Source organism: Sus scrofa, chromosome X (genome assembly GCF_000003025.6).
Source record: "Sus scrofa isolate TJ Tabasco breed Duroc chromosome X, Sscrofa11.1, whole genome shotgun sequence".
NCBI lineage: Eukaryota > Metazoa > Chordata > Mammalia > Artiodactyla > Suidae > Sus > Sus scrofa.
In genome coordinates, this window is record NC_010461.5 from 98,509,995 (window position 1) to 98,536,099 (window position 26,105).

The following is a 26,105-nucleotide window of genomic DNA, read 5'->3' on the forward strand; positions in this document are numbered from 1 at the left end:
CCACCCCACCCTGATGTTCCCTTTTGATGGCATGTGTCGCCAAGGTTCATTCTCCCAGTTGGCGCTACTGCTCCTCTATTGCTCTGCTCCTCCCTGCCTAGAAAACCAGCACAAAGCTTCTGGGAGGCTGGGGCTCTGCAGGCCCACTGTGGTGCCATCACTCTGCTTGCCAAAAGTGATTTCATGCAGCAGGTAAGCAAGTGGTTAGAGAGGTGCACTGGGTTTCTGAGAGGCACTAGTCTAGCTAAGGCAGAAATAGGCTCTAACTTAATAATCTGCTCATCACACACAGTAAGAGACACCCTGACTTATTCAAAGACACCGTGGGCGGTGCAGAGGATGAATAAGCATGATTCACTGCCACTCTGGCACCCGGGGCACGAAGAATAATAAAACCTAAAGAATTGTAGCCGCCTGAGTAGTAAATTAAGAGATCCAGGGCTCAGCTAGACTCTCGACATCAATGTTACCATGGCAATAAAGGGCCCCAGCGTTCAGCAGCTATTACAGAGCAGGCGTCTAATAGGCTAGTCTATGTCACAGCCAAAGCCCAAGGGGCTAGCAAAGAAGACCAATTAGCATATCCATTCATTAGGGGCCTCTGCACACTTCTTCTCTTAATTCCAATTAGTTGTTTGTTTGAACCAACGTCTCTTGCCTGCATTATACTCATTAGTGCCTTTTAGCCACTGGAAATAGGCTTGAAACTCCACAAGGACCTCACTATTTCCCAAGCCTTCATTTTTTCCCTAGGGGTCTGGGCTTACACAGTCACTAACCTATAGGCCTTAGTGCTCTGAAATGAAAGCATCTCTCACTGTACAACTGTGCTTGACAGATGGAAACTCTGCTTAGAAATGTGATGTGCTAAGGGTTCTTCCAGGAACCTGGCGAAGTAAGGATCTGGGGTCATTGTCTGGACCATTTAGGTCAAGGAAACCCTCTGGCCTTAGCCAGTGAGCCTGCTGGCCAAGCCTGCTGGCTACTTTGCAGAGGCTAGCTGTTAAGGAGGGGAACTTTGGGCCCTGGGCACCATACTGCCATCATCAAAGTCAAGGAGTAGTTGTTCCTCCGGCTTGAAGGACTGCCCTCCAAGGTCTAGCCCAAACCCCATCTATTCCGGGCTGCCTTCCCTGATCTTCGTAACCCCAAATGAGTTCCTCTTCCTCTGCAAGCTTCAAAGATGACACCCTACACCAGGAAGCATTCATGGGCAGCCTCAGACCCCACATCAGCCTAGAGTTTCCTCATCCACGACCTCAGAGTCCTCAAGGTCAGTAATGCTGGAAGGAACTGGGGTTCTACAGTGCACTCAACAATGCCTGGCAATGGCAAACAACTCAAGCTCCACTGCACATGACCTCCCATAGACTCCCTGAAAACTCAGCCAATCTCTAGGTAGGGAAGTACACAACGGCTCTTTGATGGCTCAGGGGACACCCTCCTCTCTCCCACACACATCCACAGTTGTGTAAATATCCCACAGAAACAGATGCCATAAACTAGCCCCTCCCATGGCAGAAGCAAAGACTACCTACAGAGTGCTACCTTCTCTTCCTTCCTTTGGGAAAAGGAGGACCCCGTCCACAAGATTGGTTCTGTTCCCTGTCACCAATCCGGCAGTTTTACTGAAGCAGGCAACCAGGAAAGGGAGCTTATAAAAGCAGCTGCTAACATCTGTGCACAAGGACTGGGCATATAGTTTTAGAGACTTGATTCATTTGTCTTTGAACCTGCTATCAAATTCAAAGTCTCTCTTTTCTCCCTCCTCTCCCGCCTCTGTTGCCACTGCTTCATTTGCAGTCCCATTGGCCACTTCTGGCTCCAGACTGTTGCACTGTTATGCAGATTGGTTTTTCTCCAAAACTGGCAGGAAGGGTTTTCTCCTTTAGTCTCCTTTAGTCTTTTGAGTATGAGTTCATACAGATTTCTGCCTTTGAGATCCTACAGGATTTTGTTATTTTATCCCACCCAACAGCTGGCATTCCAGAAGGCAGCCTGGGCTATAGTCAAAATCCACTGCAAATATATTAAGTATATGGCAAACCGCAAATTACCCAGAATGCTAGGGAATGAGAGAGATTCTGGAGAATGGAATATTTGTTACCTGCATTCGTATTACTCCAAATCCCTTTTTGTCTTCCACTCTTGGTTTTCCCCCCACCTTTATTGAGATATAATTGACACACAACATTATGTAAGTTTGAAGTTGTACAATGTGATTTATACATGATATTCATATATCCTGCAAAACGATTACCACCATACTGTTAGCTAACACCTCCCTACATCTCATAATTGCCATTTCTTTTCTATGGTGAGAATACTTAAGATCTACTCTCTTAGCAACTTTCAAGTATATAATACAGTGGGTTTTTTGTGGCCACACCTGCAGCATGTGTAAGTTCCCCGGCCAGGGATCGAATCTGCACCACAGCAACAACCCAGGCCACAGCAGTGACAACACTGGATCCTTTACGTGCTAAGCCACCAGAAAACTCCTATAATTCAGTATTATTAACCACACAATTACCATTCCATACATAAGATCCCCAGAATTTATTCATTTCATAACTAGAAGTTTGTGCTCTTTGTCCAACATCTCCCCAATTCCCCCACCCTCCCAGCCTCTGGTCACCACCATTCAACTCTCTGTTTCTATGAATTTGGCCTTTTTAGATTTCATATATAAGTGAGCTCATACAGTACTTGTCTTTCTCTGTCTGACTTAATTTCACTTCGCATAATGCCCTCCAAGTCCATGCATGTTGTCACTAACGGCAGGATTTCCTTTTTTCTCATGGCTGAATAATATTCCATTGGGTATATATACCATACCTTCCTCATTCATTCATCTGTTGATGGGACACTTCTGTCGTTTCCATATCTTGGCTATTTGAATAATGCTACTCCCTACTCTTGGTTTTTGAAAGCTTGCCAACATGGCTATGCCCTCTTTTTGGCCTTAGTAAGACAAGACCAGTTCACCTATTCTTTGTTTGGTTTTTGAGGTTTCCAAGGACTTCAAGATTCTCATACTTAATATCAGGAATCATACAAAAAGCAAGAGTGAAGGAAATGTAAGAGATAAAGCTCAATGGCTACTGAGACCACGTTATTCCCTATATATTATATTTTGCTTTTATTAAAATCCAAAAAGGGAATGAGTTTCTCCTTTCTTTGTCAGTGCTCTCTTTCTCTTCAAATGAGAGTATCAAGGGAGACTCTTTTAAGGGAGAGTCTTGATTAGTACATTCTAGTAAATGAAGTCTTTATTTTAAACTAACCACTATCGAAGCTGTCTTCATCAGAATAGCCTAGGCTTGGAATTATGACTAAATCTATCTATCTAAGCCATTGGGCTGGTTTTCTTGGTTATGAAGATACCCAGAATCTCAGTATCTGCAACATTCTCAGTCACCAGGGTGTCACTGGGGGTAGGGAGCAGATCTGTGTAGGATCACAAATTCCACTTAGGCCTTTGTAGCCACCGAAGGCTCCAGTGGGGTTAACAAAACAGACTAAAAATGCTATACAACATTCTTGGCTGTTTCTACTAATTTTTCTTTTGTTGGATCCTACATTGGCTGCAGGAGTTATATATGTCTGGGAAACTGACACTGCAAAGTTCTGGCTTGTTCTCTGCCCTGATGCTAAGGGATAAATATAGATCTCAACCACTACAGAAATTTGGCCAGGATTCCAAGGGGCGTGTATGTGAGGGGCAGTGCTGATGGGGCCATTCTGACATGTGAGCTAGAAAAAGGCTTCTTTATGTCCAAGACCCTCTTTGGGCGTAGAGGTAAGCAGGAGCTTGGCCTCTAAAATCAGAATGCATAATCCATATTTAAAGGGCTGGTGGAATGACACAAATAAGGAATATTGTAGGTGGCTTGGTCAGGGTTGGGGGGGGCAAAGGGAATCTCTCCTGACACCCTAGAGCCTTTTGCATGACATCAGCCTTATGAAAAAAAGAAAGTTATTCTTGGCCATCTCCCTTCACCCCCAACTCCCACCCACGCCCCACCCCCTGCACACACTAATATCCAACTCTCAATTGAAAAGAACACAACTTAAAATTTCCATTGGGCCCATAGTATCTCAGGCGCTAGAGAAGGGCAGGGGCGGGAAGAGACATGAAGTTGGAGGGGGTGTGAGTCGCTCATCCTCGTGACCAGAATACCTCCCCCTCCCTGTAATGATGAGCTTGCTTTTCCAAAAGGGCTTTCCTTTGATTCAGGGAAGGGGCCAACCAATGAGAGAGGGGCATGTTAGATTATTTTGGGGAAGGGCTCATGCCAGGAGGGTTCACTTTTACTAGGCGCCAAGTATCCCCAGCAACCAGTGTCTCCTGTACCAGCAGAAGCTCCAGAGCTCTCACCCACTCGCCTGCCCCTGCCGCACCTTTGCCCACGGAACAGCCATGAGAAGGCAGCTCCGGTCCAGACGGGCTCCGGCCTTTCCTTACGGTTATGGCTACAGACTTGTGAGTCCCAGGGAGCAGAATATTTTGCTGTCCCTTTTCAGTGGGGTGGGGTGGGCATTGTCTAGGTCTTGACTTAGGGCTGCTTCTCTTTAGGATGGGCAGGCACAGTGAAGTTTAAGGAAGCTCATAGTTTCAAGAATGAGCAGTGATTCCCAGTACCCCATCGTACCCTAAAATGCTGGAGTGAAGGAGGAAGCCCCTCTTCCTGTGCAACAAAGATAAGAGAAGGTGAAGCTGCCAGAGAATAAGGGGTTTTCTAAAAAACTTTCTTGGGAGTTTAGAATTTGAACAGACCTTTTGGAGCCTAGGAGTAGAAGTTTCATTCTAACAGCAAGAAATTCAGCCAAGAGAAGGGAAGGGGAAGAGGAAATGAAAGGCTCTGCCTACCCAGCTGTCTCAGTCCCTTTGGATGGTAGCTTCTTAAGAATCCAGCTGCTCTGTTTCTAAAGCAGAAATTCCAAACTAGAGCTAAAAATCATGGAATCCTAGATAGAAACTGGGAGTAGTCCTAGACATCATCTTTTCAGAACCCCTCATTATGGGGCTCTGGGGCTCAGAGCACAGGAGTGACTTGCAAGTTAGTAGAGGAGCCAAAGTGAGAATGCACGTTTCCCCGCTTCTAATCTTGTGCTTGTTCCATTATACTTGCAGCATGCAGCTCCCTAACCCTCTGATCCTCTACTACCCATTGCCTCCCTGCCGGCCACCCCACCCTGCCTAACATCCCCCCTTCAATGTCACCATTCATCCCCAGGATGCATTACAAATTTCTTTGCAGTCAAAGTTTCTTTGCATTTACTTTGCTATATAAATCATTAATATATGCCACATGTAGTGCCTTTTGGCAGGGAGAAATATTCTGAAATCTCCCCCAGAGAGGGTTGTGATCTGACCCCCAGGAGGAAACAAAGCTTAATCCATTTTTTCTTGGGAAATGGCCACTTGCATAACCAGGGAGCTAAGTGAAGACTGTCAATTGCCAGGAGACAAGACCCAAATGCTTCTAACCCCATATCAACCTGCAGAGACCTTCTCTTAACTCTCCAGTCAGAATTGGCAGAATCTCTATTTTGACATTCCCCAAAGTCCCTTTCAGCTCTCAGAGCAGTCACAGTCTGCAGGGTATATATAACTATTCCTTACTTAGTTTCTTTTCTCTCCAATGCCGCTAAAGTGTTGTGTATAATTTCAGTTATTTGTCAACTGGTTTGGATTTTAAATGCATCAAGGGATCTTGAACTTTATATGGAATATGCGATGAAATTTAAAAAGAAATTATTTGATGCAGTGAATAATCGTGTGCTAATGTCTCTTTTAAAATTAACCAACCACTCGAATGTTTACAGGGTGTTACTCAATGCAGGGCACAAATTTATCCTTCGGGTCATACTGCTTGTTTATGTATTTGTTTATATGTTTATATATTTAGAGTGCTCAAAATGGAGCCGCCTTCTGCCCTTCAGACGCTTCCCTTTTAGGGGAACATGACGGCCCCAGCACACACCCACTACCCTACCCCGGCACACACACGCACATACTCAGCCACATGAGGCCACTGCCACTTTAGGAAACTGACCAAAACAGACCCTCGCATGACCAAAGGATTCCCTCCTGGATTCCGTTAAAACAGTCGCTTGCACAAAAATGCCTTTCTTGTTCAATGTAAGGATCTCCTATACCTGGAAGCTGGGAAAAGATATTTGAAGTTCCTGAAGCTCAGGCACTGTGAGAGCCGAGGGGAAATTCGCTCTGAAAAGGTTAATTCTTCCCGGAAGGGTAAAGCTTTAATGACAAGCCATCTTTAATGGGATTATCCTGAAAGCTCATATCTACAAATAAAATCAGGCTGAGGCCACAGGCAGCTGTCTCCTCCGTGGAGCAGAGGTGGAGTGCAGGCAAAGAGGCAACAAGGAGAGAAAAGGAAGTTGTTCAGAAAATACAAAGAGAATATAAGCTCCTCCATGTTGAAATACGACACTTCAAATTCTCTGAGGCTCTCAAGTTGCAGCAGATTCTCTGGGGGCCGTGATGACTGCCCACCACAGCCCACGTGAGCTCTGAGGCTAGGGCAGCAAGCTCCGTGAGAGCACTCCGCCAGAGTCCTGGTTCAGGAACTTTAAGTCAGGCAGTTATCGCTGACATTTGTTCCGTACCCACTAGTTACCTAGCCGTGGGCTCCACAGCCACCAAGGAGTTAGAAAATATGCACCCTCTGGAGTTCCCATTGTGGCTCAGCAGTAACGAAACTGACTAGTATCCAGGAGGATGCAGGTTCGATCCCTGGCCTCACTCAGCCGGCTAAGGATCCGGCGTTGCTGTGAGCTGTGGTGTAGGTCATGGATGTGGCTCAGATCTGGCGTTGCTGTGACTGTGGTGGAGGCCAACAGCTGTAGCTCCGATTTGACCCCTAGCCTGGGAACTTCCATATGCCGCAGGTGTGGCCCTAAAAACAGAAAGAAAAAGAAAATATGTGCCCTCTCCTCTGGGTGCTCGAATGTGGTTCTGGAGGTCAAATGGGTACATGTGTTCACACACAAGGGAAAGAGATTTAAGAACATTTATTAATCCATTCAACATTGAGTGATGGGATTTATTTTCCTAAGCCTTACCCTCTGAGTCCTTGTCAGAGTTAGAAATCCTCAATTATAAGTGCCTACAATTTTTTGGAAACACAAAATCTAACACATTGTGCTCAGTAAATCTGCTAAACCACCTCTAGGCACTTGTGCTCGGCATGATAGGGGAGACACATCACTGTCCAGGTTACAAAAGGACACAGGTTCCAAGGCTGTCAGCTCTATCATGAACTTACTCCATGATTCTGGCTAGATCCTGTCCCCTCTCTGGGCCTCACATGGACAAGTGAATCTTCAAGGTCCCTGTCAGTTCTGATATGGTGCATAATATAAAGCTGCACATTTGAACAAATTAGAGAGCAATTCAAGAGTGCTTATAATCAAGAGCTAGACAGCGCTGGGCAGGCTGAATGCTGAGAGTAGAGCCTTGTCATTTTGTATCACTTTTACTGATTCTGAACAATCTAGTTTTCTGACCACCCCACCCCCCTCATGGCAGCACTTTTAGCTGAGTGTCCTCTAAATGGCCTTTGAGGAATCAAGCAGGGAGGGGGCAGCATGGAACCCCTGGCCTCTATCATTTGACACATCCAACCCCAACAGGTGCACAGGCCCTGCCACTCTTCAGATTTGGACAGCAGAGAGCAGGGCGGGTGGCCTCATTTTCTGCTGCTGCAGTGAGCCTTGGCAGGCCCACAAAGAGCAAAGATCCAACTCTCCAGCCCATGGCTGGAAGGCATTGAAATACCATTTGGTGAAGTCTGGGTTTTTCTTTTTCTTTCTTTTTTTTTTTTCTTTAATTTTCTTAGAACCACTCAGAGAAGATTACAGTTTCAGATCTCAAGTGATGGTTGCAATCAGTCAATCAACAAATATGTGCTGAGCATTTACTACGTGCCCAGATTTTTGCCTAGGGTATGGGGTTGGGGCTAAGGAGTATGTTTCCATCCCAACCCTCGGGTGGTCTGTCCAACCCGGTTAAGGCAGGAAGAGGTTCCAGCGTGGGCAACAGTCAGAAAAACAGCAAATGACCCCTCCACCCAATCTCTTGTTTCTTCTGGGAAGACAGTATAAGTTCTGGGGAGGGATATGGCAGCCGGCGTTTCCTCCTGATCTGTGTCCCAGGCTATTTTTAGCCACAACTTAGGTTGGTGAGGTTGAGCAGCTGAAAGTGTACAGGATGTCAGGACAAAGCTGGCTGGGACTGAGAATTTGCCATCACCGACACAAGTGTGTGAAACTACTCCTTCCTCCAGTTGAGCTCAGCTCTGCCCTGAGAGGCCATAGTTAAGCGGGAAGCCAAGGCCTCAAGACAGAGTAGTGACATGAGCAGTCCTGGGGGAAGAGCTCAAATACCTGAAGCTGAGAATAAAACTTTTGCACCTCTATGGAAAGAATATTGGGTCAAAGGGGTCATAGAAAGGATATTTCCTGCAAAAGAACAGAGAGAAAGAAAATCTGCCTCTTGTAACAACAGGTATGTTTATGGGTAAGTGGACATCTGAAGCCTCTCCAAATACTGAGTCGCTTTCCATTTCTTTTTGGCTGGTGGGATGCGCTACTGGAAATTTTCTTTTCCAAAAAGGGGATTGTGTTTTGTCACTGTTTCAGGATGACCAGGATGAAGTGAACCAAAACTACTTAGCAGATGAAGAGGAAGAAGCAGAAGAGGCTCGGGTGATGGTGGTACCCGATTTGGAGGAGGAGGAGAAAGAAGAAGAGGAGGAGAAAGAAGAGGACGAAAAGGAGGAGGAAGAGAGTCACCATCAGGACACACGCAGTGCCTGGTGGCAGAAACTGCAGATCGTGAATGAATACCTGTGGGATCCGGAGAAAAGGATGTCTCTGGCCCGAACAGGTCAGAGTCTGAGTAAGTCCCAGTTGTCCCAATGCCCCAGTCGGGTGTCCTTTGCTTTGGGCTTGGTGTCCAGGACTCCTTTACCATACGCTGGATGGGCTTGTCGGCAAACTTCTCCTAGCATTTCATGTAATGGGATCAATGCCTAGGGAAATAGTGGGCAGAGCCCAACAAACTCCAAGTGGGTGAACAAACTTGACTGTATAGCCGAAATCCACTGGGCTGAATATCATTTGCAGTGCAGAGACAGTAAGAATGAATTGAAAAAGTGCAGACTTTTTTCAGCCCCAGCCCTGATAAAAAAAAAACTTTGGGCTCATTATCATCCTTTCTGAGCCTCAGATTCCCCAACTGCTAAATGAGGGAAACAGTATCTGCCTGGCCCCTCTCACAGGATCAGCCTCAGGTTCTAATAAGATGTTAAAATTGCAAAGTCAAAAGTACTCTTCCTGGAATATGAGGTTCAAGTCCCTGCTAATCTGACCAAGGGTTTGTAAACCTCATCATTTCACCTTGTAATGTCAGAGGAGAGCCAGGGTTGCCCCTGGCCCCAATTTACGAGTGCTTTATGCTCCCGTGGTGTATACAGAGAAACAGGGTAAAGGGATCATTTCCAGAGATTTAAGGCTGAGCCCCCATATTGCATGGTCAATGGCAGAATTGCAGTCCCTAGCATTTCCTCTTTGCAACACATGCTGCCACCACTTTTACCTCACAACTTCCCTAGCACTCCTCTCCCAGGGTCCTACTCACCTCTTGAACTATTAAAATGCTGATCCTTCTCAGGAGATTTAGCTTGGGGTACAATTCACACTCACCACACTCTCTGCACATCCCAGAAAAAGAGCAGCTGCTGATTTGGAACTCAGTGAACTCATAGGAAAAGAGAAAAATAGATAATTCTATGGCTGAAATAAGAGTCCCCCGGTGCCAAGGGTCTAAGTTGCTCAAGTCGATGGTCATCCCTCCTAAAGGCCCCCTAGGCTGAGAATTCTCTCCTTTGCAGTTTCTGTCTCTAACTCAGCTCAGTCCGGGTGAGACAGCCAGCCCTGCTTCCTGGAATTAGGAATAGCAGGTGTGGGGCTCTGAACAACACCCACCTCCTTTCACCCCTCTTCAGTTCCCAGTCCCACCCCTGCCCATCCCTCGAACTCTCAACTGGAACAAATGTACCATTCAAGGAACATTCCGACATTCTGGAAGCTGCAGACAAATGCTGGACACTCACGGGGGCTCCGAAGGGGGCACAGCTGTTTCTCCCTTGCCTAAAGAGGACTGGAAAAACAGGCCTTGTGAAATGCAAGTGTGATTCTGGGACAGGGAGCCCTATGTTAACCCTTAAACAGCCAGCCATTGAAACTTCAAAAGATGAGTTCGTCCAAGCTGTGCCTGTGGAGAACAATCCACAGGCCAATAAGTGGGGATGAGGGAGGAAGGTTTAAGTGTCCAGGGAAGATATGGCAGTGGGGACACTGCATGGCAGGCCATATCCTGGTCTTTGGGTAGCGGGCCTAAGGAGAGTCCAGAAACTCAGGCTTCTTCTGCTGGCTTGCCCCTACCTAGGCAAAGGGCAAATAGTGATGTTAATGCCTAGGCCACCACATGCCTTGCCACCCTCTTGCCTGAGAACTATGTGCCACGTAAGCTCTCACTAACCCTGTCCCAGCCTGGACCTCAACATAACCAACATAGTCACCCAGCCTATGACTATATTCTGGGCTTTCCCTCTGATAGCTGGGTATTCTTAGGAACGATACATTATTTTATTGGGTACTGACAAGAACTATATGAGGTAGTAATATTATTATCCCCATTTTACAGATGCAGAAACTGAGGCTTAGAGAGGGTAAGTAACTTATCTAAAGTCACACAGTCAATAAATAGCAGCACTGGGACTCAAATCCAGGTTGGATGAACACTGGAGTTCATTCTCTTGCCAGAACACCACACTGTTTCATGAACTCTAACAACTAGCAAGGCCCTGATGGGTAGGGCCTCAGGACCTGATGGGGTGTTTAGTGGACAGAGTGAAGAGCTGGGACTGTGGGTACCTAGTCCATGCAAGTTATAATGGTCTATCCAAGCTTGGGTGGGGCATTCAGGAGAGAACCCTGGCTTACCTAGAGGAGCAGCCCAAGTAAAACTTGGACATTCAGAGCAGACAGGACCGGAGGGATGAGTGGGGTTTTGCCAGGAGGTGGGTGTAGCTGAGATAGTTAGCACATCACAGACTCCAGGGCACAGACTGCTGGGTAAAGCCGAGGGGACTCATTGCTAATGCCATTCTCCTATCTACAGCTTCCTGGCCACACATCCTGGGCAAGAAAGGAGATATCTCTAAGGGAATGTACCTGTCCTCTATTGCTTTCCTTGCATCTATAAAACTGAGCCTTCTGGCCCCCCAGGATGGCTCCAGCTGTTGATCTGTGGCAGGATGGGTATGGGGGTAGAAGAATGGAGGAGGCGGCACAGGGCACATCCCGTCAGGACAGCTGGTGGGCAGCAGCCAAGTATCACAGGCACACAAGGTGCTGCTGTTTCTTCTCCAGGGACTCCGACTGAACCAGCATGGTCATGTTCCAGTTCTGCTTTAGTTCATCTTATAAAACATAAAGCACCACTTCGTTAGCTTACTAATAATTTTTTTCCTCTTTTCCTGCACTCCTTTTTTTGGTTAATTTTATTTGGTTCATTGTTCAATTAAAAATTAATATTTGGATTTGATCTTTTTATTTTATTTTTTATTTTTGTCTTTTTAGAGCCACACCCGCAGCATATGGAGGTTCCCAGGCTAGGGGTCTAATCAGAGCCGTAGCCACCGCCCTACACCACAGCCACAGCAATGCGGGATCCGAGCCACGTCTGTGATCTACACCACAGCTCACGGCAACGCCGGATCCTTAACCCACTGAGCAAGGCCAGGGATCGAACCCTCAACCTCATGGTTCCTAGTCGGATTCGTTAACCACTGCGCCACAACAGGCACCCCTGATCTTTTTATTTTATTTTTTTATCTTTTTAGGGCCACACTCACAGCATATGGGGGTTTCCAGACTAGGGGTCAAATCGGAGCTGTAGCTGCTGGCCTACACCACAGCCACGGCAATGCCAGATCCAAGCCGCATCTGCGACCTACACTACAGCTCATGGCAATGCCAGATCCTTAACCCACTAAGCAAGGCCAAGGATCGAACATGGGTCCTCATGGATGCTAGTCGGATTCGTTTTAGCTGAGCCACGACAGGAACTCCTGGATTTGATTTTGAGTACAGCAAAGTTATGTGTTTTTTTTTCCAGTTTCTGGTTCATGACTCAGTTCAAATCTGTACTTCCATCATGTCACTGCTGTGAGCCAAACTAGATATTATTTCCCAAGAGGGCCCCAAGGAAGACTAGAAAGAGCTTCTCAGCAGCAATCTTTTGCTCATTCACTCATTCTATGCTGCCTAATTCTGGGGCAAACCTAGTCCTAATCCAGCCCACAGAGGAGGAATTCACAAAACTATGCTTCTGGTCCTATGGCAATATTAATATTAATAATAATAACAATGATGAAGACTGCTATTCATAGACTTCTTGGTACTTGCCAGGCTCTGTGCTATGCTATTTATATGCATTATTCAATGTTAAGAAGTAAGTGCTGTTATTATCCTCATTTTACAGATGAGGAAATTGAGGCCCAGAGAGGTAAGTAGCGTGTTTAAGATTAAAAAGGAAGTGATAGAGTCCAGACAGGATGTAAGGAAAGGCTGAGTTTCAAATATTGTTAGGGATATAGATCAGAATATGAGGTAAGTGCTAAATTTACCCCATTTTACTCAGGGTGCCAAGAGGTTCTATAAGTTGCCCAAGCTCACAGGGAGCAGGTGTCAGTAACTAAGTACACTTTCTCCCTCCTCCCTCCCCCATCCTGGGTTAGTGGTTTTTTGTTTTTTTGTTTTTTTGTTTTTGTTTTTTGTCTTTTTGCCTTTTCTAGGGCCGCTCCCGCAGCATACGGAGGTTCCCAGGCTAGGGGTCTAATCCGAGCTGTAGCTGCTGGCCTACGCCACAGCCACAGCAACTCGGGATCCGAGCCGCTTCTGCGACCTACACCACAGCTCACGGCAAGACTGGATCCTTAACCCACTGAGCAAGGCCAGGGATCGAACCCACAACCTCATGGTTCCTAGTTGGATTCGTTAACCACTGAGCCGCAAAGGGAACTCCTGGGTTAGTGTTCTTTTTAAAAGGCAGAGCCACTTGGAGCTCCAGTCCTGGCTCAGCAGAAACGAATTTGACAAACATGCATGAGGACACAGGTTCGATCCCTGGCCTGGCTCAATGGGTTAAGGATCCGGCGTTGCCATGAGCTGTGGTGTAGGTCGCAGACGTGGCTCGGATCCTGCATTGCTGTGGCTGTGGTGTAGGCCGGCGGCTATAGCTCCGATTGGACCCCTAGCCTGGGACCCTCCATATGCCGCAGGTGTGGCCCTAAAAAGACAAATTTTTAAAAATAAAAAAAATAAAAGGCAGAGCCACTTAAACTTTTGCCAAAGGTGAATAAGATTTGAAATACATAGGGTGAAACCTCACTTTGCCTTCATTAGAGGCAAGTTTAGTGGAAATGAATCAAAAGTTTGAATTACGGGCTATGTGAAAAGAAATGCTGTTTTCATCACTTACGAATACATATAATCACCGGCACCCAGCTGCTAGGACTCTTTAGGGCACCTGCTTTAATGAATAACGAAGAATTATTTGTACTTAGGACATCAACCGTTGCCCAGAGGACTCCCAAACAATTTGCCCTCTGCGGTAATTTAAACTCCACTCCCCTGTAATCTTCTTCATGGTCATCATTTGCTCAGCAAGCCCTCCATCGGACATGCTGTAAAGGTAAACTGCAATCAGACTTCTGACACAGTTCTCACCAATTCCAAACTTGTGGAATCTGAATAAGCAAGGACATACTGAATCTGGGGACTTAAGAGGGGAAAAAAGTCATGTCACATCTTTGGTTGGACCTGTTCACGAGTTCGAATATGGAGGCAGCGCTTGTTGGCCAGCACTGACCACCCTCATCTCTGATTGTTCTGCAGGCCTGCTCTTAGTCATTTACTTCTTTTTCTATGCCTCCCTGGCTGCTGTGATCACCCTCTGCATGTACACGCTATTTCTGACCATCAGTCCTTACGTGCCGACCTTCACCGAGAGGGTGAAGCCTCCTGGTGAGTGCCCAAATACCCTGTGCTGTCAGAGCTTGCTGGACAGAAATCTGCTTGCACAGCATGTTCAGCCTCAATTAACTGTGGCTCTTCCCGGTAATAACTTAGGGATTCAATTATTAAGAGTAAAAGTAAAATGGTACTTGGCAAATTATGGTCCTTTTCATTTTGATGGCCTGGGGGGAAATGGTTTCATGGGAATCAATACAAAAAAAATTATCCCAAGAATGGGTTAATATATCCAAGACCTGTTTTCATTGCCAGGAGTTATGATCAGACCCTTCGCCCATAGCCTTAACTTCAACTTCAACGTTTCTGAACCTGACACTTGGCAGCATTATGTGATTAGCCTAAATGGCTTTCTCCAGGGTAAGTAAGTTCCTCTCAATGGTGAGAATCTCTTTGGAAAGGTGATGGATGGGAATTCAAAATTTAAAATTCACTTGGCACAGAAGTCCCAGTCTTACTAACACAGCCCATCCTGATTTTTCCTTACCTTGCATTCCCCCTCGGCACCTGCAGATACAATTAAAACTGTTCTGGTTTGTATTGTATGTTGCCTTGAAAGCATGTAAGTCAACTCTCCAGCAAAATAAGTTCACTGGGGCAGAGGACTTGTTCTCTCTTCCCGAACACCCTTTAGCACCTAGTTATGTCCTGCGCACATCCAGATGGCTCAATAATGATCAATTGTAAAAGATAATTCTGGGGGGAGGGAGTGGTAAGCAAAGAAGAGAATTCTCCAGAACTAGAAGATTCCTGCCTCCTATACTTTCTCAAGGTAAGACGATTCATTTATTGAAGATGATCCATCTTACGGGAGGAGAACAAGGGTCTTTATTTACATAGCAGTCCAAAAGGGAGTTGGGAGAAAGAATCTCTAGGTGGCAGTCATTCCAACATTTTGATAGCAAGTGTTTTCAAGATGCTTATCTCTACAGCATCATCAGATACACTTTCAGGGACAAATGAATAGCTTTTGGGGAAGCCCTTACACCGGATAAAAACTAAGGTAGCAGCTTGGTTTTTACACCAGATAAAAACTGAGGTAGTGGCTTGGTTAAGTTTAAACCTAGAGCACACAGGCTCTGTATTTACCCAGCTATCAAAGAGGAGTCCCCGTGGGTTTACACTGTTGCATCTGTTATTTGTGGGAAAAAGCTAGTTAGACTGGTTTGAGTGTCCCAGCCTGGCTGAAGTGGGGTGATGGGAGTAGCCAGCAGAATGTGCACTGAACTAAGAGGATTCTCTCATGTGATGGGAAGTGTTGTTTCAATGTATAAATGTTGTCACTGAACTTTAACTCTACATAGCAGAGTCTATTGTCCCCATTTTACAAATGGGGGAACTGAGGCTCAGAAGGGGAAGAAACATGATCAAAATCTCTTGGCCACAGAGTGTTTAAACCCTTGTTTTTGTTCTTGACATCCTTGCTACTCCAAGTGTGATCCAGGGACCAGCAGCATCAGCATCACTTGGGAGTTTGTTGGAAAAGCAGAATCTCAGGCCTCACCCAGACCTGCTGAATCAGGATCTGCATTTTAACAAGATCCGCAGGTGATTTGTATGACCTTTAAAGCTTGAGAAGTGCTGCTTTTCATAATTCGTTGCCATATGAGCAGGAGTTAGACACTCAGCTTTGTATTGGTAATGCTCAGGGTTATCTTTTTAAGTCTGAGCTTCAGATTCCTCACCTGTAAAATGAAAGGGGCTGGGTTCTGAGTCCGTGTAGTTCCATTTTGGCTCCCTAAATATTTTGGGTCTCGTATCCAGAACAATATCTTCTTTTCTTTCAAAATGCTTGTGAGCTATTGCAAATGTATTGCCAGAATTTCCACTGAGGACATCCCTCCGAGAAGGTAGTAGATGGAAAAATAGTCATTCTAACCCAGTGATAGAGGTGGGGAACATTAGGACAAGCATTGGGCTTTTTGGTTCATAAGTGTAGACAATATGCCCTGTTTAAAAGGAACACATCTCTGAAATAGATGTCCCAGAGTATCACTTTCATTCCCACGAGGACAGGGATTTTGCAATAAGGGTCATGCCCATGTCACATTATTTTTAATGGAACTACCTCAAGAAGAACAATGAGCACGTGATTAGAGCTTCTATTTAGAAAGTTATTATTTGAACATAGCTCTTGTTCTAAAAAAAGAGAGAGATTAAAACTAAATCTTGAATGTAGCTTTGTCAAAGGAAAAATAACGGCTTAGCCATAATTGGAACAGATTTAAAATTCCCTGTTGTTTCCAATATCAAACCCAAGTCACAATCTGTCTAGATGAAGATCTAGCAGTACATTTGAAGTTTAACCTCTGGAGGATCATAGGTGCACAATCTCCTCTGAAAAACGGAGCTACTTGGAATATGAATGCATGGGGGCTGGACCTAACAGATTTAACTGGGTTCCATCATTTAGAACCAAATTGGAAATAATGCAGTGACTGCTAAAGCTCAGTACTATAGCATCTAGTAGCCCACAGAGAGCCCTCTTCTCTCCTTGATATGTGTACCTTGGACACATGTCACATTCATTCTATGAAAAGGGCCACTAACCCTGAGTGCCTCATGTCTCAGGAGACAAGATCTCACCCCTCCCCCTCCCAGTGGAGACCCTGGTTGCCACTGCTGCCTCTCTTTCAACGTAAGCTTCTATTTTGCAGAGTTAACTTCCTCCTGTAAAGAATGAGGAGCTGGTTTATCTCCTCCTCTTCTTCCTCCCCCTTCCTCTTGTCCCCCAACACACACTTCTCCCTCTCTTGCATCCAGTGCCTCTCATTGACCTCCGAGAGAGATGTCTCCTAGGTTGAACTTAAAGAGACTTAACCTAGGAGCTTTGCCCCCTTCTACATACCATGCCTTGATATGATTTACTCTCTCTCCCAAAATCTGCCTACCATATGCCTATTTCTCTCCCAGAAGTAGAAGAGGCAGCCCTCCAAGTTTACAAGTTACCATATCAGAAAAAAAATAATAGAAAACAGAGAAATTTTACAAAGCAAGCACATACAATCCTGGAATGGATATCAAAGAAGTTCCAAGGGAATGAGAAGCAAAGGGACAGGCAATCAAAGGAGACAAGGGGACTAGCCCCAAAGGCTTCTTGGAGGGATGTTGCTGACGAATGGCCTTGGGCACCCAATGCCAGGTCACAGGGCCTAGGACCACCTGAGTGGGCTTTCAGAGGAACACGAGCAAGCTGGAGAAAGAAAACTAGGGAGGAGAATTACTGAAAGCGCTTGTCTAATGTGATCCTTTGCCACCCACACATACTTTAGGTTATAATGACAGTCTTCAAGAGGAAATGAATGTAGATTGTCCCCCGGGCCAGTACTTCATCCAAGATGGTGATGAGGATGAGGACAAGAAGGCCTGCCAATTTAAGCGCTCCTTCCTGAAGAACTGCTCTGGCCTAGAGGACCCTACTTTTGGCTACTCTACTGGACAGCCCTGCATCCTTCTAAAGATGAACCGGGTACACGGGCCCTTGACACTCTGGCAATGATAGTGGATGATCTGGGTAGGAGGGCTCTGGCCACACCATTTCTCTTGGACTCCGTCTTCATACACTGAGTTTGGCCATTTTAACCAACAGCATCAGTAATACAAACAACCTGACCAACCTCTCAGGCAATACTTCTCCCTGAATACTTCCTAAATTTTTTTTTTCCTGGTCTTTTCGCCATTTCTTGGGCTGCACCTGCGGCATATGGAGGTTTCCAGGCTAGGGGGTCTCATCGGAGCTGTAGCCACCAGCCTACACCACAGCCACAGCAACGCAGGATCCCAGCCGCATCTTCGACCTACACCACAGTTCACAGCAACGCCGGATCCTTAACCCACTGAGCAAGGCCAGGGATTGAACCCACAACCTCATGGTTCCTAGTCGGATTCATTAACCACTGAGCCACGACAGAACTCCTGAATACTTCCTATCTTGATTCTTCTCTCACACCCCTAAACCTGCCCTTTGATGCCTCTGTCAGGAATGAGATCCTGAGCTGCTTGGAACAAGGGACTGACATGGGGGTGGGGTGGAGGACAATTCTTCTATGACAAATACATTTTCCTTTTCTCCTGCCATGCCTTAGGTGTGGTAGAGCCTTACCACATACACTCCTCCTGAAACCAGTAAGTTCTTTACATCTTTAGGGTAATCTTGCTGCAGTTACCACTGTATGAATAGCAGGCACAAATACAGTAAGGAGTAGGCTGAGGTGCACAGCTCTAAAGATAATTTGCATTTTCTGCTTTTTGTAACATTTCTGAGAGGGCAAAATAGATCAAGCTTATGCATAAGGATGGGATGACTCAAGGGGAATTAGAAAAGCCCCATTTTTTCTGTCAAATCTGTTTTATTATATTTAAAAACAAAACAACACTGGCTTTCTTTTGCTAGATTGTTGGCTTTCGCCCTGAGCTTGGAGATCCTGTGAAAGTTTCCTGCAAAGTTCAGGTAAAGTACCCTTTTGAGTAAGCACTGTTAGCACATCTGTCTCATGCAAAAAGGTGAGTCATCCTTTCCAAGGGCTTTACCATGGACGGTTGGCTAAGGGTTAGGGAAAGAGTTACTCTTTTCATGACTATACCTTCCTTTATACTTTCGGGCCTCCCTATTTCCAGAAAGCATTGAAATCCTGTGTGTGTGTGTGTGTGTGTGTGTGTGTGTGTGTGTGTCGCACGCACACACACACACACACACAGGCTGGTTTATACCTGTGAAAGGGAAAGACTGAACCTCAGCTAAGGGCCACAGCAGGGAACAACAATGTGCCAAGTCATTAATTGGGATTCTGTTTACACTTTTGCTTTTAGCTCTAATTACTTGTTTCTTTGAACTAAACAAGCGGCTTTCATTAGTCCCTGCTTTTGAAACTGAATTTCACTTTTTGCAGCAATGACCAGTGGCACTGGGTGTTGCAATAACAAATGACTACAAGGGAAGTGAAAACAGAACTCCATTAATATGCTAATTAACTGTCCTTCAAGGGACCATTAACTCCTATCTCATCTGTGCCAATTAGCTCCTTTGTAGGAAAAAGCCCTAGATCTTGGGTTTGCTTTTTTTTTTTTTTGTCTTTTTGTCTTTTTGTTGTTGTTGTTGTTGTCACTTCTTGGGCCGCTCCCGCGGCACATGGAGGTTCCCAGGCTAGGGGCTCGGAGCTGTCGCCACCGGCCTACGCCAGAGCCACAGCTACGCGGGATCTGAGCCGCGTCTGCAACCTACACCACAGCTCACGGCAACGCCGGATCGTTAACCCACTGAGCAAGGCCAGGGACCGAACCCGCAACCTCATGGTTCCTAGTCGGATTCGTCAACCACTGCGCCACGACGGGAACTCCTGGGTTTGCTTCTTAAGCCAGCAGTAGCTCCCCCGTGTTTGATAACATAGACTGCACCCCACCCCCACCCCCGGCCCTGGACAGTTGTCTTGCAAATGTGTGAAGCCAGGTAATCCCATTCTCAGTACTAGAAATGTAGCTCAAAACTCCAGCCTTGATGGTGGCATATCAGAAAGCAGCGAAAGGCAGCATTTATTCAGCCAATGGCTCACATTTGGCCGGAATTTATCGATAGCTTATTAAGTACCAGGTATTCTGCTAGGTGTTGGAGATGCCAAGATAAAATATGATTCTGCCTCTGAAAGGTGCTATGAAAGGTGCAGTGGGGACATTAAAGAAGGAAATTTAGTTCCACATGGGAGGTGGTGACACTTGAAGACGAGCTTCGAAAGGTCAGGTAGTGCTTGCCAGGTGAACAAGGGAGGAAAGACATCCACTCTGTTCACATGTATGTGAGCATGTGTATATATACACACATGGGAGGTGTGACTACAAACTAGAAGAACTGATTCCACAGACCATTCACAAAAAATGAACTTCACTGCTTTTTAGAATATATAAATAAACCATCAGACAGACTCAGTCTTAAACTAGCATATTAATTAGATTGAGTCCTGCTTATAGTTCCCCAGTGGAAGCCATCCATTTTTCAGCTTACATAGAACTTTGCTAAGAACTCTTCTTTTAAAAAAGTATATTAAGAGTCTGTAGACATTCTATAATAATCAATACAGGTCAAATCCCCACCACTTGTGGAAATCAAGCTGGATGAGGTAATTACCAGAATAAATTAAGAAGAGCCCTGTTTATGCTAAGATCAATGATACTATAATGACAGGAGTAATCAAATGACTTCAGTGAGTGATTTGCTGGTAGTGATGCGCTATTTGTCCCTTACTAGCCCCCAGGCCTCTGTGTTACGTAGGCAGAATGGGCAGTCCCCTACATGACAAAATATGATGAGGGTAGACTTGTTTATTTAATCATTCCAATCCTGGGCCCCCTTGCCTATCCTCCTGACTCCACCTCCCATAACTAAGTACTTCAGACAATGTGTTAAGAGACATGCATTTAGGTGAACCAACTACAGCCTGTGTCCCTACACATCAGGTCCCTGCGCATCTGGTCTAACCTCTACTAGGACTGAGCCCACCACGTGTGCGTTGTTGTGGGGTGGGGTTTACTAACCATGTTCCAGCTGACACCTGCTTCAGCTCCCAAACCCAAGACTGGGTGCCAGGTACAGGAAGCTTCTTTGGAGAGGAGCGGGCATGGTAGACCCTCTTGCCAGAGCAACACCAGGCACTACAAGCCCTCCTTTGGAGCTCTTCCGTCTGGGTCCCCTAGGAGCCACCACAGAGCCATGCTGAGAACCTTCAGCCCCCGTGGTCTGGGCCTTTTATTCAGTATTCTTTGAACTGAAAAGTCAAAGCACTTTCCCTAGAAACATTCCTCTGGGAAGAAGTCTGGAATGAGCTATGCCCCGTTCTGGTTTCAAGGTCTTCCTGAGACATTTGGTTATGGGCCACACAGTGATTCCTGGGACATAGGCCCCTTTAGCTCAGGCTCCAACTCATCGAGTGACCCAGCACCTGACATGTCCCTGCTTTGACTTACAGAGAGGTGATGAAAACGACATCCGATCCATCAGTTACTACCCAGAGTCAGCTTCTTTTGACCTCCGCTACTACCCTTACTATGGCAAACTAACTCACGTAAGTCTGTAATCCCTTCTGTCTTAGAGACAAAGGAAGGGCTGGCTGGGATCTATGAGAAAATTAGGGAGTAACAGGTAGTAGCAAAAGAATGAATAGCTGCTGACCAAGACTAGGAGTTTCCTCTACCACTTCCTATCCCAACCACTTCTTTTCAAATCTGAAGGAATCTCAGATACAGTCTGGCCTAATTCCTTTAGTTTACAGATGGAGACATTAGAGTTCAGAGAGAGGAAGTGACTTGCCCAAGGTCACATAGCTAATTAGAGGCAGAGCCAGGAGCAGACAAATCACTTGCCATTGCATTCAATTATGCCCAAATAATCACTTTCCTAAAATTTCTCCCACTTGGACACTTGAGGGAGTAGGAATCCTTCATCTCCAGCAATGGAGACTGGATAAACACTAGTCTTGCTTTGATTCATGGTCTGATATCCAGAAAATCATATCACAATGAGTCAAACTGGTTTTCCCCAGAGGACAATCAGACAACGGACACTGACTTATGAAAGAATCTTGTCATTCCCCACTGTTCTGGGACAGAAAGAGTATGTCAGTTGCTTTAGCCATTTGTGACTTGGCATCATGGGATTCATTCAGTTCCCTTCGTGGAGGTTATTCCATCCTGCCCTGAATACATGATCACTTCCATCCTATTGCCCCCCCCAGACATACCCTCCCCTCCTCACATAGGATTCATTGTTTTTCCACCTACAGGTTAACTACACTTCCCCGCTGGTGGCAATGCACTTTACAGATGTAGTGAAGAACCAAGCAGTGCCTGTACAGTGCCAACTGAAGGGCAAAGGCATCATAAATGATGTCATCAATGATCGTTTTGTGGGTAGGGTAATCTTTACCCTGAACATAGAAACCTAATAACTTCAGGGGGCCACTCCTACAAGTTCTGTTTCTGTTTTATTTCATGTTACCTGAATTCTTTTTCTTCAGTCAGGACACAGCCAAATGGACACCTAGGACAGCAGATCATCTTTCCTTGCCTTTGACATATGTACAAAATGATATTGTGGAAGCTATTTGATTTTTAAAGGTAGTCTCTCCTGATGATGAATACATTAATTTCCTTTCCCCTTCCTTAAAACTAAAACCCATTCTTGCTGCTATAAGTCTCACTTCTATGAAGTATAGAAGTAGTCTCTACTTCTATGTAGTGTAAACACAGTATCTGATAAAATTCACAATAGCCATGGAGAATTTCCATAATGATTAGAAATTTATCATGTTTTCTAAAAATTTGTTGTTTTTAGAGGAGAGATCCCTCCCAGCCAGGCTGATGACTCACCCTTTTTGTTAACCTTCCTGGCAAGGTCCTTCCCTGAGAATCACTAACCAGACCAATCCAGAAGACACCTAAGGCCACCATGCCTAGAGAACTCTATATCCAGGGGTGCTTGTGAAACTGGCTGCCTCAAATGGGCGACTAAATACGGATTCAAAGATTAGGTTATCTTCAACTGGGAAATAAGTCAGTGATAACTGGATATTGTTCTGGTATGGACCAGAACAGAGCCCTTCCCTATGACTCTTTTTTGGGAGGTGAGGCCCACTACAGTAGGGGAGAACACCCACCATGTGGGTGTGATTGGTATTTGATTTCTTGCTTTATGGTCTAATCATCCAAAAGGAAACATTCCTGAAGAAAGGTTGGTCTCGGCTTCAGACACAGGGAAAAACAAGGAAGACCATCTCCACCAGCTAATAATTCTTCTTGGGCTATTTGTTTAACAGTAGTGTGATGTTCTTTGAGACCATCAGGCATGGGTGTGTTGACACCCTCTCCACTCCCCCCCCACCACCACCACAGCTCTGGGTCTCCCAAGGGATATGGGGTAAGACAGAAAGCTCCTGCCAGGCCACCCTAAATTCAAGACCCATTAGCCAGCTTTTCATTTGCTTAAAAAATGATATGAGGCAGATGTTTATCCAGGTTGTGGATCAGCCAGGCCGCTTTGTCTTATCTTTTGGCCATGTGACCATTCCACTGCTCCTTAACGCCTCCACCAGGGGGAGGGCTGGGACAAGGAGAAAAAGAGGGCATCAGAGAAGAGCACAGTGTCTCAGGGTCCAAAGTAAGCTTACAATGCCACCTAGAAGTATCCAGAGTCTGAATTTCCTGTACGATGTTTACCTTCTCCCAAAACAGGGAACTGACAGTCTGGTGGTGAAGACAAACGAGTAAAGAAGTAACTAGAATATAGTGCGACAAGAGTTATAAAATTAGTATGTGGAAATGCTATGGGAACATGAGGAAAAATAACTCAAGCTGAGGAAGTAGCAGAGGAACTTTCACATGCAAAGTCACAATTGCGTAAGACCATGGTGTCTGGGTAACTGTGAGCAGTTCATGCAACTGGACTGTAAAGGGCTCAGGGCAATGGCAGGGAGTGGCAGTGAACTGCACTAGAAAGGCATAGAGGCACTGAAAGAAGACTTTGCATTTTATCCAGTGGGTGAAAAGGAGTCATTAAAGCCTTCTAAGCAGGAAGCTCTGTGATCATATTTACATCTTAGAAAGAGCATTTTGACAGCCACAATGTGAAGGGTGAACTGGAGAGGGGCAAGACTGAAGAATGGGCAGTGAAAGAGAAGAAGGAGTCAAGAGTGACACCAAGGTTTTGAACCTGCCTAGAACCAGTGGGCTGGTGATACTGTTCATTAAGACAGGGAATACACGAGCGAAGCGGGACGGGAGAGGAAGATGTTGAGATCAATTCTGGACATTTTAGGCTTGTGATCTCTATTGGTCAGACATTGATGTGGAAATATAAGTGGGGTTGGGAAGAAGGAAATCTGAGAACAAAAGCAACATTTGCTTAAGTGAACTCTCTTAAGAAAGTCTAAGCTATTTAATCACGGGAATTTGAGCCACTTATGTAAACATGCCACAGCAATCTGGTCTCTCAGGTAGTGCTTCTCTCTTGGCTTATGGTAGAAAGGACTGCTGCTGCTCTTGGAATCTCCTTCCCAGACACCTTCCAACTCTTACTCACAGAGTAGAGGAGGGCTGACTGCTATTAACAAGTGCACAGCAGATCTGTGGAAAATACAAAAAGCAATGAAACTGTCTCCTCCCAACCCCTTACCTTACCAAATTCGATTTTCAAACCTAACCTTTAAAAAGAAACAAACTTAATTATAACAACTTTAAAACGACCTAAAAATGGCCTCAAATAATCAAACTCTCAAGATTTAGTAGTAAAAGATAATAGAGCTGGAAAGGATATTAGAGAGCATTTAGTGAAAGCAACCTGCATTGCATCTGACTCCAGGTCCAGTGCTCTTTCTACTCTGAGCTGCTGCTTACCAGGAAGTACCATCTTTTTAAAAATCAATGAATGACACCCCAAATATTTTAAAACATATGTCAAATCTGAGTTAAAATAGTTAATATTTCACAGGAATTCAACTACTGGTGCTATATTTTATACATAATACATTATCCTGTTAAATACATTGACTATTAAATGGACAAGGAATCATGAATTTTTGTCATTCGGTATTTTTCATTCAATAGAATCCATTTTGTCCACAGTTTCAAAGCAGTACTGAATAGTACTATGATAGTTGGGGATGTCAGCTGGGACATTTAAAAATAGCTCTATTATATGGAACTAGATACTATAATACAGTCATTAAAATTGGATTCTAATGATTCAGTAAACTTCTAATGGATTAATTTAAATAGTCCCCATACTGTGCAGTACCAGGATTTGATTTGTATACCATATGTTGCAATGTACTTGGATTTACTTGACTGTCAATGAGAAGTACTACTTCCGAATGCCTCCATGGTTTTGTATATGCTAGACTTAGGATTTTTTACTCTTTACCCTTCTGAAATTATTATCCTAAAGTTACCTTTTTTAGACATATGTTTGCTGGGAATCTTCATGTAGAAAACATTGTCTTGGGGAGTTGTTGATAACAATAAATTAAAATAAGAAAGAAGTATGATTTCCTCTCTCTAGACTGCACTGATTTTCCCACAGGAGTGCTGGGCAGACATGTGGGTGGAAAATTTGACAACTGACAGCCTATCTCGGTTTAAGACTTTTTTCTTCTTCTCCCTCCCACCCCCCCCCCCCGGACACTTGGGATTTGGCCACAGGAGGATGAAACTAAAAGTTGTTTCATTTTCAAGCATTTTTCCTTTTGCAGCCTTCACGTTCCAGTTTCTCAGAAGACTATTCCTTTCTTCATCAAGGTTGGGCCCTGGTATAAACTGTTCTAACTGTGTGTAGGAGAATAACACTAAGAGAAACTTCGAGATGGGGAGAAGGAAGGAACAAGAATTCAAAGAGAAACTTGATGAAAGTCTAGCTAAGTGACTTCAGGGCACATCTGACCACAAATTGTCTCCCAGAGCAAATTGCTAGCGGTAATTGCAATTAAAGGCAGAAATATTTCCATTCCCTTGTTTGACTAAGCAGCTAGGCTGCAGTAAGAATCCCTTCTTTCCCTGGAAGCTGCCCTGGGCTAAGGTCTACTAGGCTGATATGGTTTGACTCGGGGGTAGGTCCGTGATCCCAATATATTTACCCTATCTAGGTTCTTCGTTAGAGTTGTTTTTCCTTACGGACTTTGAACATGTTAAAGTGGTTTAACCAAATCATACAGAAGTGTGATTTACAAAGTTCGTTGCAGGCTAGGAGGGAAGAAAAACTGATAGAGGGATTTAAAAGGTTTAACAAGGATATGATAAACTCTCAGTCTGACAGCACAGTATCCAGGATATACTTCCTTGCAGGCTCCTGTATGGTCATAGCATCAGTTAGGGTGCCAACAAGAAACGCAATGGAATGATTGGAAGCAGACTTATTTACAAAGATATTACTTATAAATATGTAGATATACAGAACCACAAAGAATAGCACAATAGCTCAGGCTAGTATAAGCTAA

The 26,105-nt window shown here is 45.0% G+C and overlaps 1 protein-coding gene across 3 annotated transcripts; it reads left to right on the forward strand.

The window, feature by feature from the left end:
- ATP1B4 (ATPase Na+/K+ transporting family member beta 4) lies at positions 4,292 to 25,160 on the forward strand. 3 transcript variants are annotated; one of them, XM_005673853.3, is made up of 8 exons: positions 4,292 to 4,486; positions 8,674 to 8,920; positions 13,999 to 14,127; positions 14,389 to 14,493; positions 17,406 to 17,602; positions 18,527 to 18,583; positions 21,090 to 21,185; positions 21,903 to 25,160. In XM_005673853.3, the coding sequence occupies exons 1-8, from the start codon at positions 4,424 to 4,426 to the stop codon at positions 22,062 to 22,064; spliced, it is 1,056 nt and encodes a 351-aa protein (XP_005673910.1). In that variant the 5' UTR covers positions 4,292 to 4,423; the 3' UTR covers positions 22,065 to 25,160. The 3 variants fall into 3 exon arrangements, with proteins under 3 accessions (XP_005673910.1, NP_999297.1, XP_013841816.1); NM_214132.1 differs by having other exon boundaries at positions 4,415 to 4,486; positions 8,674 to 8,932; positions 21,903 to 22,153; XM_013986362.2 differs by lacking the exon at positions 4,292 to 4,486 and adding an exon at positions 6,892 to 8,539 and having other exon boundaries at positions 8,674 to 8,932.